This window comes from Parasteatoda tepidariorum, chromosome 1, assembly GCF_043381705.1.
Source record: "Parasteatoda tepidariorum isolate YZ-2023 chromosome 1, CAS_Ptep_4.0, whole genome shotgun sequence".
NCBI classification, from domain to species: Eukaryota; Metazoa; Arthropoda; class Arachnida; order Araneae; family Theridiidae; genus Parasteatoda; species Parasteatoda tepidariorum.
The window spans coordinates 17,985,261-18,000,355 of record NC_092204.1 but is presented as its reverse complement, the minus strand read 5'-3'; the positions used below and the strand labels follow the sequence as shown (position 1 = coordinate 18,000,355).

The window sequence follows — 15,095 nt, the reverse complement described above, 5'->3', positions numbered from 1 at the left end:
TTTATTAGTTACAATTCTTTAAGTTAATAAGTGGGAGCTTAAATTCAGTTTAATAATTTATCATTATTTAAATATATTTTTCTATTATTTTTAACAAATATGCTCGTTTATTCAAGAATGGTGTAAAATCTAATGAATATTTTTATTTGCTTATTTATCAAAAACTTTTATCGATATATTAACTTTACTTTCCAAAAATAGTTTAAAAAAGTTATTTAATGAAAAAAAATTGGGGGGGGGGGATTTCAATCTTTAAAAAAAAAAAAAATTGTTTTGTGGAAATATTAGGCTCTGAGAATTTTTGGCAACCATGCTTATATGCAATAAATCATAACTATAATATACTCCCTGGTAAGTAAACTATTATATTTAAAATGAGTTAATAATTTTTTCAATCGATCAATTCAATAGTTTAATTAAGTTACTTTCAATATTTAATACAGTTATTAGTAAACCTGAAAAAAAAACCACTCGCGACGTGGTGAGTCAACAAAAAAAGCGAGGACTTAAATTAACAACCAGTAACTTTTTTTTTTGGAACATTTTTTAATGATAAAAATACATCAATCCAGAAAGAAACTCAGAAAAACAAAACATTTTTTTTTCAATGTCTCCCTTCAAAATTTTGACACTTCAGAATCCATCAATATGTGGTGGAAGGAGAATTCTTTAGCAATTCAGATATTTCATTTAAAGGTATTTTGCCTCCCCAAATATTTTCAAACAAAGTTTTTTAAAGTCAGTATGTTTAACTAAATTTTTTTCATATATTTATATTATTTTTATTATTGAATGAACTTTTCATAAGCCATAGGTTATTTCTTAAAAGAATTTTTCCAAAGAAATATAATTTTATCAACAAAAAAAGTGGTTATTAAATGAAAAGGACGTGTCTATATCGGTCACAGACTCATTAGGTTTGAAGAAAAAATGGCGACTAGTCTACCTTTTTTTTATTACGTGTTGTTTTATACAGCAATAAAAGTTTTAGTAGGTCTACATTCTAGTGGAAAACGAACTTGGAGTACAGAGGGCTTTAAAACTATTTCTTGTAATCCCATGCCGAGAAAGGAGTAGTGAAAATTGATTTTGCATATGATAAATAAGATGATTAAGTGTTTTTATTTTATAAGATGATTGTTTTGTATTTTTATTCTCAATAATTAAATTGGATGGCCGTGGTTGGCAGAATGCTGAACTCACATTCGTGAGAAAGGAAGTTAAAATCCAGCGGGCATATGACCCCCTCCCCGTAGTAAATGACTAGTGCACGTTAAATCTAACAGGTCTCAAAGTCATCCATCTCCCATAACAAATTATACCTCAGTGGGTGAGCCGCGATAGATCAGGGGATAGAGCGTTTGCCTTCCAATGAGGTGAACCGGGTTCGAATCGCAGCGATGGCTGGTCGATACGAATCCACATCCGGCTTGCACCGACCACAGTGCTGGTAGACGGATCATAGGTTAGAGTCCCTTTGATATCAGGCTAACAGCGGGAGATTCTTGTGGTCTTCCTCTCCACGTAACGCAAATGCGGGTTAGTTCCATCAAAAAGTCCTTCACAAAGGCAATTTTCTCCCAATACTTGATCCAGGAGTTTCTTTATCTTCTGGATTGGTTTCAAAATTACAAGGTTACGGAGTTGAACATTAGTGCTCTTAAACCCCAAAATTGGGTCAGATGTTCAACGACGGTTATGAAATAAAATATCTCTGGGAGTACTGAATTGGAGTTTGATCGATCTCTAGTTCAGGTCAAAATTACGACCTGTGGATGAATGAATGGTTCTGCCATATAAATTGGTGCGGCAGAAGTCTAATTCTTGGCTATAGATCACACCTCTTGCCTTAATGGCTTACAACAATAACAATGGATTGGGTAAATTCCAATTTTACATTTTTTTATTAATATTTAATACACCAAAACTCAGGGGGACATGACAACAATGGTCAAATAAAAAGATTCATGGGAATAGTATTAAAGGACACCTTAAATACCATGGTTTTTTAAACATTAAATGATATCAGAAATAAAAAGACGTTAAAAGCGATATCCTCAAGTGACGATAAATCGGACTTCTTTTGTACTTGTTACTTATGCTCAAATATAAAAATTATTTTACTTTTTTGATTATACATGTGTAACTTGTCAAAATTCACAACTCATAGGAGTCTACTTTTTAATAAATGTTTATTTTTGCCATACTACTGCTTCCTTGCATTACAATTTATAAGATATTAATTTTTAACTTCAGTTAGTTAATTATATTATTTTGCTTTATTTATAAACATGTTTTGAAACACAATAAATTCCGACTCCTATTTTAAAAAATGTTTAGATTAAAATATATATTCAAAAAATCAACAGTGTAAATAAATATTTCATTAGTTTGTAATGTAAGTACAGTACAGAACCCGTTATCCGGAAATCAGAAAACCAAAAAACCGGAACGAAATTCGATAAATTTTCCCGCAATTTTTAAAAAAAAAATTTTTTTCCTCATAAGATTTTACTTTCTTTTTTGAAAGATGTTTACCTTACCATCATTTCAGAAATAATCATTAGTGTATTACCTCATCGTTTTTTCTTATTTTTAAGATTACTTCCAAATATTTTTTTTTTTTTTAGTAGGGTTTAACACTTAAAAAACGTCTTTTTGTAGCGATTCAGAAAACCGGAAAAATCAGTTATCCGGAATAGCGATAGTCCCGATCGTTCCGGATAATCGGTTCTCTACTGTATATAAGTTTGTAAGGTCTCCTTTTCACTAATTGATTCTTTTCACTTAAATACATTTATCACGTTTTTGAGCCTCTCTCTGCAATCCATTATCGTGATAGTTGCATTTCAGCAGAACCTTGTTTTTCAGTGATGATGTGGTATTAATTATATAAAGTCCTAAGACATCAAAATAACTTCTGATCTGATAAAGCTGTAATTATTTAACTAATTAGACCAGGTACAAAACAGTATATTGCAAATTTAAGAAACAGAGAAGAAGAAAAAAAGTTAAATGCGTCATTGTATCAGATATTTGATCAGCTTTAAGATAAGTAAACTCTTTGCTTTTTTGTTAACACTAGCTCATTATATCAATATAAGAAAAACTCAGTATACTTTACTGAGTGTACTCTTTTGATATTTTATCATTCTTTTCTGGGTGCAGTTAAATTTTGTATCTGGGTTACACATACATATGTAAATGACACCAGTTCTCCTAATAGCATAATATAGGGTTATATTATCATTCCAGTAAATGGTAAAAAAATTTCAGAGAAAGACACATTGTGCATGCACATAAAGGTTAAAAAAAGAATGTAAAAATTAAATGTTTTCATAGTGTTCATAAAACTAAAACGTCAAAAACTACAACAAAAAAAATAATAATAATTAGTGTATCAAAAGCTAATTTCATATTTAATAGCTGATGAGTGTTGAATCATAATTGTTTTAATGGTGACACACTTCTTTTGTAATTGTAGATTTATCAGCTTAGATGTTATTTGAGTTTGTTCTAACTTTACTTTGTTGTTCGACATTAATGTTTTCACTAATATGTATGTTTGTATAAAGCCAATTCTGTATATTATACTGCATAAAATTTTAAGTTTATAAACTAGTTTGTTAAATATTACCTGTTAATTATTTAAACAATTTCACAAGATAATACAAAAAGGCTTATAATGAATATAATGATTTTATTTTAAACTTTCTGGCACATATAAATACATTCAGTCATGATTAAATTATTTACAAGCAATATATCAAGACTACATAATATGGCGAAAATGAAACTGATTTATAACTTTACTTAGAATTCAATTAATAAAGAAATGCTATATTATATTTTCTTTTTTTGGCAATAATTGTAGGCTTATTTTTTTAAGAACTATTTTACACAATTCCACTTTTTTATTGTAACTTGAAATGAAACTATTAACACTTACCATGCCTTGAAATTGTTTAATAATTTAATAAGCATAATAATGTTAGAGATGGCTAATATTTATTGTATGAAATAATTTTGATCTATGACAGAATTTTGCTTTAAAAATAATATTTTTAAATATTTGTTGAATATTTTCTGTAACTGTAATTAGATTTGGGCTAATTTTAAATTTTATTACTGTCTGAATAGTTTCAAATTAAATTAAAAATCTTTCCTAATAATTTTTTTAATGTATTACTGGAAAAAATATATTTAGCTCCAGTTTTATTTTTTTTAAAAAAAAGCTAGATGTATTGATTATTTTAAAAATTAATATTTTTTAACATTTTAGTGGAAATTGTGGGGCCTAATTATCACGATATTTACCTAACAATAATATTATGGATAACAATTCCTTAGTTACAATTTTAGCAAACCAGAAAGACTGATGAAATAAATCTTTGCATATATTACCTTGTTTGTAACACATTTTGTATCATAATAGCTATATTATATTACTATGGTAGCTGTTGGCGATAACCCATCTCCAAAAAAGAAAATTTTAAAATTAGTTAACATTTGTTTAAAAGCAAAATAACTTATTTAGGCACTCTATATCACACATTTTAAAAATAACCAGGACTGTGTAGTCTCAGTCTCTAAAAACATGTTGACTCTAGTTTAGGTTGAATTTTGTTGGATGATAAACTAACTAAAAAGGCAAAGAAGAACAGCCATTTTTAATTATTCTCTGAACAACTGGTGTATTCAAATCAGGTCAATCAGACTACAGACATAGCAATTGAGTCTCTATCATCCTCTTTCAATGATTGAATTAAGAGTTTGAGAAAGATTTGCATAATATTAAAGAGGCTAAAGAAGAGCGAATGAAATTGAAAAATTTCTAGACAGCCTTTGAAGAGAAAAATAAGATTGCTCTAGTAAGACACCTAGTTTAAAATTTATGCAAATCTATCCTGAAAAGTTAAAATATGTAGTCCTTACAGCAACAGTCCTTCCACCTGTATTTACTCTTGGCAAAGATATGACTATTCTCATCTATCAAAGATCTTGCCAAAGTTATGCCGGTTATCCCATTTAATAATAAATGATAATTAATGTGAATATTTTGATATTTTTGTTAACTCCACAGCCCTGAAAATAACTAACAATAAACAAATAAAACAAATATTGCCTTTTTAAAAGACCTATGATTTTTTACAAATTTCTCTTCCTCATACATTAAAATCAAGTTCAGTAATACTCAAATATTAAAGACCAGCATTAAGAGAATTAAAAGTGTAGAAAATAAATAAAACAGTTCAAAGATCAGTCTTTAAATTTAATTCTTTTTAACAAATATAAAAAATTCATTGTCAATTTAAGTACATTTTACTAACAAACAGGTATCTACCTCATAATGAAAATGACTAGTCAATGTGCAAAAATTTTACAAAATAATAATAATAATTAATAATTTAATTAGAATGGCAACTTAATGATTATAAAATTTTCTTAACTTGAATAACAAAATTATTACTCATAATTTTAATTGACTTATAATAATTTTTAAATCTTGAACATAATTGATAATTCATGAATACCAATGAAAATTCAATTTTAAACAAAGCAATAAAATCATGACTAAGTTCATAAAACAATAACCATTCAAAAAAATACTACAATGTGAGACGTTATTCTCTCAATATACCATGAGACCAAGTAATATCCATTCAAATATCTGTATAATTTAGATTGCTTTGGGGTTAAAAAAAATTTTAGGCTCAAAATTAGCAGTTCATTACAGAAAACTTAAAAGCTTGAGAAAACATTAGAAAGATATATGCTTTATTTTCCTTTTTGCTGAAAAATAAAATATCTTCACAAATTGCGATGCTGATTTTTGTTTCGACCAGTTTCTGTCACAATCACGCCAGATAATTGTATATTTATTTACTATACTACCAATTTTATAATACACCACATCAACGGATAAGATATTTACATTTTAAAATCACAATTTGTTTTTAATTCTAAATCATTCCTGGAATATATTTTGTTTCATTTATTCATCACTGCAAAAATTTGAAAATTAATACTTGGTCTAATGATAAACAACATTATTCCATGGAACATTACATTTTTTAAATTTCTTTTTGCTACATAGTACTTATCTATAAAAATATTTTTATAGGCAATTGTTAACTTCACATTTCAAATAAAAATATACAATAAAATCACACTAATTTCTTCAAATGAATATATGAAAAATACACAAATAATATTAAAAAAATACATAACAGTTTGCAAATTACAGTCAAAGATGAAAGACTTATAAAAGCAGATTTCAGTCAAAAAAATATATTCTACTGTGAATTAGATAACGAATGCATATATATCTTGATTCTGATATTGTATATAATCACGCATGACAATGTTGTAAGACGATTAGTAAAATAATCAGTGACCTATGTCTAAGAAAAAATCTTACTAAAACATATTCAAATCATTAGATAAAAATTTCGATAAAAACTGAATTACGGGTAATCGTAGTTGTGAGAATCAGAAGTTAATTTATGTCCCATACTTATTGATGGATTGATTATGAATGTGATTTTCCTTTAGATAATTTATAATTTGAAATCTTTATTTTAATTCTTCTGATTAATAATAAAATTTGTAAAGTAAGCTTATACGTGCAGATATACAGGAACTTTTTCTTTAAAAAAAAAAAAAATTTCAGTCTTAAAATATAATACACTTTTAAGTAAAAGTACTTATCACTTGGTCCCCGTAAGGAACACACTTTTCGCTTTCAATGGAACCATACCAACAACAACACATATTGAAACATGATACTTAGTTAATAATACAGATCTAAATTTTTAAAATATTTTTTTTTCATTGAATTATAAACTGTCAATATTCATTCAAATAGTAAGTACTTAAAATTTTACTGATCAGCTTTCAGATTAATAATTGAAAATTGATATTTTTAATCTACATAACAAATAATGTAATTCAAATCATTAGAGAAACGGTACACTTATAATTTTCTTTTTATTTTTTGTTAGGAAAAATGAAAGGGATATTATAATGAAAGTTTTTTTGAAGATTCTAAATGGCTTTATTTTTTGTTTCACTGGCTTTTTTCATGCGTTTGTTCGAGGATTACTTCTAGGGTAATTGTAATATCAATAACAAATATCTAGTACATCATTTCTTTATCAAATTAATAAGTTCACAACCATTAGTTATGATTATTAAAAATGTCAAAAGCTTTTTGTATAATTCAATCAGATTAAAAATCATGTAAGTAATACTTTTTATCCTTAATTAGCTCTTTGTTTAAATAGCCTAACGTGTACTTTAATCGTTTTTTTCATGCTTTTGTTCGAGGATTACTTCTAGGGTAATTGTAATATCAATAACAAATATCTAGTACATCATTTCTTTATCAAATTAATAAGTTCACAACCAAGTTCAAATTAATAAGTTCACAAGTTATGATAATTAAAAATGTCAAAAGCTTTTTGTATAATTCAATCAGATTAAAACTCATGTAAGTAATACTTTTTATCCTTAATTAGCTCTTTGTTTAAATAGCCTACCGTGTACTTTTATCGCTTTTTTCATGTTTTTGTTCGAGGATTACTTCTAGGGTAATTGTAATATCAATAAAAAATATCTAGTACATCATTTCTTTATCAAATAAATAAGTTCACAACCATTAGTCATGATTATTAAAAATGTCAAAAGCTTTTTGTATAATTCAATCAGATTAAAAATCATGTAAGTAATACTTTTTATCCTTAATTATCTCTTTGTTTAAATAGCCTACCGTGTACTTTTAAAACACTCTGTAAAATAAAAGGATCATGTAAAAACTAAATCTCATATCACAATATATTTGGTATGGATCCACTTTTAAAAAGTATAAGATTTGAAATTGCATTTAAATGCTGAGACCACACAACGATTGTCTGGTTAAACAAAACTATCATTTTTGAATGACGTCATTAACGTAAAATAAAACTAATATTTTGCAGTTTTTAGGAATAGATACTATCCCCAAGCTGGCAACACAAAATAAACATATAGGATTTTTTCATAAATACCAACAAATTTCTTCAACAACTAGAGAAGTGTCTCATAAAGATCAGGCACTGCAAATAGGCCATAACAAGACAAGATTTTGGCCATCTTTCTTAAAGGCAGGATGTGGAGTTATATTTGTGGACTCAACAGCTAAAGTTCTGCTTTTATTACCCAACATGCATTGCAGCTGTGGATTTACAATCACTCTTAAGTCTTTACCTTGTAAACTAGAAATTAAAATAAATTTAAATTTAGTTTATTAATATTCATATCATCTTCATGATACTAAATACAATAGCTAAAATATCATTCTTGTTGTTTAACATAAGTTAAACTCACATTCTTTAACCCCCTGGCGACTTAGCAAATGGACAAAATTGGGGCAATATTTTTTCCCAATACATTGATTGCTTATCTCATAACATGTAAAAACCGGTTTCGCTAAGCGGGAAAACTGTATGTAAAATTACGACTTTTTACATGCAGAACCGTCATTAGGTTAAATCTTAATCTTTGAGAATTCTTTAAATTTTAATACTTATAAAATCATTTCTTTTCATATTTTACTTTTTTAAATTCTATAAAAATTTAAAAGACACCTTTAATACACAAAGAAAAGAAAAGTTTTTGTTGAAATTTGACAACTTAAAATATTCAAAGAATTAATATATATATTTATATTTAATAATTAAAAACACAACTTGTATGATAACACTTATTTTCGAAAATTAAACCTAAATGACAACTTTCAAAAGCAAAAACTAATTACACAGCTATAAATGTTATATAATAATATTGTAAAATCTCTTACATGCAAAAAGAAATCGAGACTTCACATAAAAATATTAGAGCAATTAAGTAACTAAAAATTTTTTCGCATAAGTATTTTTGTTTCAAATCGAGCATGAAGAGTAAACTGAAAGTTCAACGATTGTAAACGTTAAATTTTATCACTTATCTTTACAATAATAAAATATTCAATAAAATTTTATTTAAGCTACAATAATTTGTTTAACATAAATAAAGGAAGTATAAAAATAAACATGTTTTTAACTGCAAGTCTATGAGTTGTAGAGTAATACTGCTTTATATTTAGATATCATAAGCTAAATAAAGAAAAGATTTTACTTACAAGTGCCATCTATGAACAATAATTCCAACTAATTCTCCCACTCTTTCATCTTCATTTTTAGAAGTCAGTGCTGTTACAAGATCATTATTGCCACGTAAATGTAAAATAATCATCTGATCAGGTCCAGGCGTTACACTGACGCCAGTTAACTAAAGAAAAGTTTAAGAAAAAAAATTATATGTCTTAGAATTTTATCAACAAATTCACTTGAAAAAAATCATGCTTTTAAATTGTTTAATTTTTTTGTTATTTCTGTTAAAGATAAATTACAACTGGTATTATAATTATGTCAAAACATAAAGAATAAAAAGCATGTTGCAGGTCTTTAAATATATGTGATAAATCATACATAATATCAGTGACTTGGACTATTCAATATAGTGAATGTTGGACTATTCAATAACTTTTTCTTTTATTTTGTGTGCATGCAAAGCTAATTTGGATAAGTTTGCTACAAAAAATACCTTAAGAGCAGTTAATAAACATCAAAAAGAAAGAGAAAACAGAAGTATTATTTTGATTTCATCTGTAAAAAACGTTTAGTTAAATTTTTTGCTATAACAAAGAAAATTAAACTTTAAAAATTATAAACAAAATAAAATTCAAACTAAAGGAGTAGTTTTTATTTAAATTAAGACCCGCAAACCTATTTATTTATTGTATAAAATTATTTATTGTAAAAGTTTTTCAACCATTGTAGACATAAGACAAGAAATGTATAGAGAGTCAGTTTTCGTCAAAACTTTATATAAGTTAATTTTAGTTTTTTAGAAAAATTAACGGAGTTAAGGGAAAAAATATGCAAACAATGTATTCAATCTATTTTTATCATATTCTTTATGACAAAGATTTAAAATCTTGCTAGTTAAATTAGTTAGTCCTAGTAAAATAGCATATTTCAACTGTGTTAACATTAATATAGCTAACAGTTATTATATTTAATCTAGAACTTTAGTTTCAGTTTAAAATTAAGATATTATTAATTTATACATCATTAGCAAAATCAATAGTTTTTCAAAGTAGCGCACTACAGAAATACCTTTTTTAAAATACTTACATCAGTAATAGGTATTGCAGATCGTAAGGGTTTGAACTTTTTGCTATCAAGTTTGTATATAAACTTATCCGTCACAACTATAGCTCTTTCTGCACATTTGTTGTGCTTGTTCACCTTAAAGTGAAAAAAAATATTTTTATTGTTACAAAAAATCACAAATGTAACTTTGATTGCAAAAGAATATCTATATTAAGTTATGTTGTAATATATTTTTTAGTTTTAAATTGAAATTCATTTAAATCAAGAAAAGTATTTAAATCTACAAAACATTAACCAATACTAAAATGTTTCAAATAAGATATTAATAAGTATATACAATATTTATCTTTTTTTCTTTTTATTGAACACAAATATACTTATACATAAAAAACTGGTTTTTTTCTTTAATACCTGTGTATATATAACTGAAGAGAGAACATAAATTATCATTACTTTCCTTAATTTGAATGCTTTTTTTTTTTTGATCAAGCATATCAATTAATAATTATTATATATATATTTTAAAAAAAAGCAGACGGACAATAATTTATTGACCATTATTCCTTTACAATACTCTTTTTAATGTAAAAAAATGCAAATATTCTCTAAAATATATATACAAACAGTGATAATAAGAAAATTTTAAAATGCACAATCGTACTTTCTTGATATAACTGGAAAATAGAACTTTTTGAAAATGATCTTTGTTTCTCAAATTCCCAATGGATTGCACAAACGAAGTGGTATTGTCGTTTTCAGAAATCTGAAATAGAAATTAATAAATTACTTATCCAATTTTATTCAATTAATAATAATATTATCATATACAATGAAAAAGATTTTGTAGTCAAGTATAATAACAATAATACACAAGGAATGAGAAAAAAGAGCACTAATATTTCCAGGTAATTACATTTTATAAATTCTTAATTAATTTTTGAACAACTGAATAAGAGGAATCATTTTACTAATTTAAAATGATATAGCAACACAATGCAAGTTGCAACCCACTGCTGAGAAGAAACTGTGTACTATATTTGTTTCTACGAAAAATTTTCTTTAACTTTATAGGTAAATATAATAAACAATTAGTAATTCATTTTTTAGAGGGTGACAAAAAAGTTAAACTTCTATAATAATTAACTGTGAACTAGTATTAAACCATATCAAATACATGTTACTGTGAATGACCAAAATTGGCAGTTGCTGACTTCTACCGGTGAATGTTGACAATCACATAGTCGCTTTGGTAAATGTCCGAAATATTTACTAGTTTTAAATAAGTGCCACTGCCCGGTATACCCTACACTGATATTTTTTAAGGTTCAGTGCCACTGCCCGGCATATACTACACTGATGTTTTTTTAAGGTTCAGTGCCACTGCCTGGTAAAAATTTGCCTGCTACTCCAAACACTGATGTTTCTCCTAATCTATCCTCAGCAGATATTAAAATATCAAATAAATATAATAATATCAAAGAATAAATGAATACCAAATCGGATATAACAAATATTTTGGATGCTCATCAAAGCGATGATGTGATTGTAGACGTTCACGGGTGAAAGTCGACATTCTCTTGATTTCAATCATTCATGGTAACATACACACGATAAATAAAATAATTGGAACTTTTCCTGAAGATTTGATGCATATCATATTCATGCTTCTTTCAATATTTTATAATTCCAAAATCTGAGAAAATGTCTCTTTGATTTCTAAAAACTTAAGAATTCACATATCTTTTTATTTATACCGTTTAATAAAATTTTAAAGCTTGGTTTTCCTCTGCAACCAACAGCAATTGTGTTTAAAATTTAAAGACTTTACTGAAGGTTTCTATAATTTCTTTTATGGTATTTTACTTTCATTTCAGAATAGTTTTTAATCAATGAAAACATGATTAATTATTTTTAATATTACAATCATTACTTATATACCACAGTAACTAAAATATAAAATATTTTACATACTCGATGAAATTACTTGCAAGATTTTATAAAATTTAGTACAGAATATAATTAAATTTAGTTTGCTCTTTTAAAAATAAAATTATTAAATGAATTCTCTAAATGAATGCTCTAAATAAATTTTGAAATCAAATCATTTGCATAGCTGTTACCAAATAATATATGTTTTGTCAAATATTTTTTATATATATATGTTTTTATAATATGTTTTAAATAATAAGTTTTACCAAATAATATAAATTTCTTGATAGCTGTTACATAATATTTGAAATATTTTTTATACAGGGAATTTTAGAGATTTTTACTGTCATCAAAATACAAAAATTTTGTTACACTACTAACTATAAATGGTCTGCAAAAACTTTTTATTAACTTTTCATTTTAAATAGTAACAAACAAGCAAATCATTAGTAATAATTTAAAGATTTTATAATTTAAAAAGGGGATTCTGAATAAAAATAAACTGAAATTTTTAGAAAAACAAAAAATTTTAAACTGATTACTTCAAGTGAGGCTTCCCTCATTATGTACTAATAATATTTATTAAAATATTCAAGCAGGCAATAAATTGTGTAATAATTCTATTCCAATAGAGATTTTTTTGAAAATACTTACTCAATTATAGGGAATTTTCTAAAATTTACAGAATTTTTATTATACCAGTAGAACAAGAGAAAATGGTAAAATCCTGTAGTCTACTGATCAATCCGGTAGAGTTGGATGCTATGCATTAGTCATTATAAATTTATATGGTAAAAATTTTTCACTTACAGATGCTAAATAATTTCCTTCCCACTTCCTATGATAACCCCAATCTTGACGTCGGCTTTTCAACACTTCCGCAGCCATTACTTTTAAATGCATTTCAGGCCATTGTTCACGAGGTATCTTCCTTAGAATCATATAGGCACGCCATCTAAATAGATTTTAAACTTTTATTAGTACACTAAAAAATGAGGTGATTAATTGAATGTAAGGTTTAGTGGCACTAAGTCCAAACGTGGGCATACTATGCCAAATAATAAGTTAAAGTTGGATAAAATAGTTTTTTTTATTTATTTTACTTACAATACACAAATAATCATAATATGAAATAGTATTTATAAATATTTATTCTGAGAATCAGAATTCCTTTTATTTGATTATGTATGTCTAAATATTATCTTTCTTTTTTTATATTATTCAATTTTATACACTAATAATAACATGCCATAGTTACACTAATGAGCTAATTAACTGTTCAACTTACAAGCTGGGCTTGGGTTTAAAGCATGGACATTCTCCACTTTGAAACCGATGGAAACATTAGATTGAAGCGGGTTCAGTACCACTAAGACATGACAGGAGAAAAAGCAACGAAAGAAAAGTTTTGAGCAGACAATATTTAGGGAATGATATTTGGTTAAGGTAAAAAGATTTATGCATTAACCATAAAAGTGAGTGAAATTTGAACATTCATTTCACTAACCATATCTATAGCGATTTTAACTAAGTCTATTTTTTTCTTGTTTTTTAATTGCAAATCTTTTTAACTTTATCAAATGAGGGCAACATATTTCAATAGAACACATCAACTAGTTTAATACTGCCAGACATAAAGTCTGCACCATTCTATTTTATAAGCCGATAAATAGGTGAAATTAGTACTATTTTATTTTAACAATTGGAATAAACTTATGAAGTTCTAATAATTTCAATTTAACAGCTTTCAGTTGTCATGAGTATCATTATCTTTAGTTCTCCTCAATATCATAATCATTCTTTCATCATTATGAAATAAATATCCTTATTTTTTTAAATAAGTAGCCTGTTTGTAGTTTTCAACTCTCATGCTATGCTTCTAAATGTTAGAACTTATTTCTATGAGAGCTACATTTAACAAAGAATTGACTACAAACAATAGTAAAATTACGAGAGTAATTTTTTGAGATAATATTCAAGTTTATTAAAAACAATGTTAAAAATCACAAATGATAAAATTTGTGTCAAAATCAATATAGGTATATAGATTTTGGTCAAAATGGTACACCTTCATTAGTAGAAAAAATGGCAGGGTAAAATTTTTATTAAAACTTCTATACGTTTGAGTGTCATGGTAGTACACCTTCATCAGTAGAATTAATGGTAGGGTCAAATTTTTATTAAAACCTATATACGTTTAGGTGTCACAATGGTGCACCTTCATCAGTATAATAAATGGTAAGGTAAAAATTTTTTAAAAATCTATATGCATTGCAGTGTCACAAGAGTACACCTTCATCAGTAGGATAAATGGCAAGGATCGTGAAACAGAGACAATTTAATCAGAAAATATTTACATCATACTAAAATAAATATTCAATTAAAAGGGAAAAAAATTAAAATAACAAAGTTAATGATTTCAAAATATTTGATAAATATGGTATAACAGCAAGAAGAAATAGAAACTTTCCAAAAAGTGTAGGTCAACTGGATTTTTGGGAGTTATCTCTTAAATCATCAAAATCTCTATTTTAATCATAATCTCTGTTACACCATCTTCATTACTTCTCCTAAATCATCTCTGTTTTACCAGTCCTTCCATTTATCCTACTGATGAAAGTGTACAACTGTGACACTGAAACCTGATAGGTTTTAATAAAAATCAAACTATTTGTGATTTTAAACTTTGTTTTTAGTGAAACTAAACAAACAATTTTTACGAGGGCTATGAAGCAAATAAACCTTACCTTTCATGTACTGTTTGAAGATCGGATGCAATATTTCTATGAGCAGTGGGTGCGGGAGGCCATACAACTTTTTTCCCATAGTCTCTTGATGATTTAGCATTCCTTTAAACACAAAAATAAACCACTTTTAATTAAAAGAAGTTTTGATTAATGTCGCTATTAAAGTACGATTCCTATCAATAGTTACAAGCTATGATCAGAATATAATTAATAAAAATTACTA

General features: G+C 26.3%; 1 protein-coding gene across 1 annotated transcript in view; it reads right to left on the bottom strand.

Moving 5' to 3' along the window:
* Window positions 1-5,258: 5,258 nt before the first annotated feature.
* LOC107438270 (Unconventional myosin ID) overlaps window positions 5,259-15,095 on the bottom strand; it is a gene marked incomplete in the record, with an annotated part of 57,245 nt that continues 47,408 nt past the window's right edge. Inside the window, 6 exon segments of the mRNA XM_043044070.2 lie at window positions 5,259-8,255; window positions 9,161-9,309; window positions 10,218-10,331; window positions 10,858-10,959; window positions 12,936-13,080; window positions 14,873-14,974. Coding sequence (XP_042900004.1) covers window positions 8,090-8,255; window positions 9,161-9,309; window positions 10,218-10,331; window positions 10,858-10,959; window positions 12,936-13,080; window positions 14,873-14,974 — 778 coding nt within the window.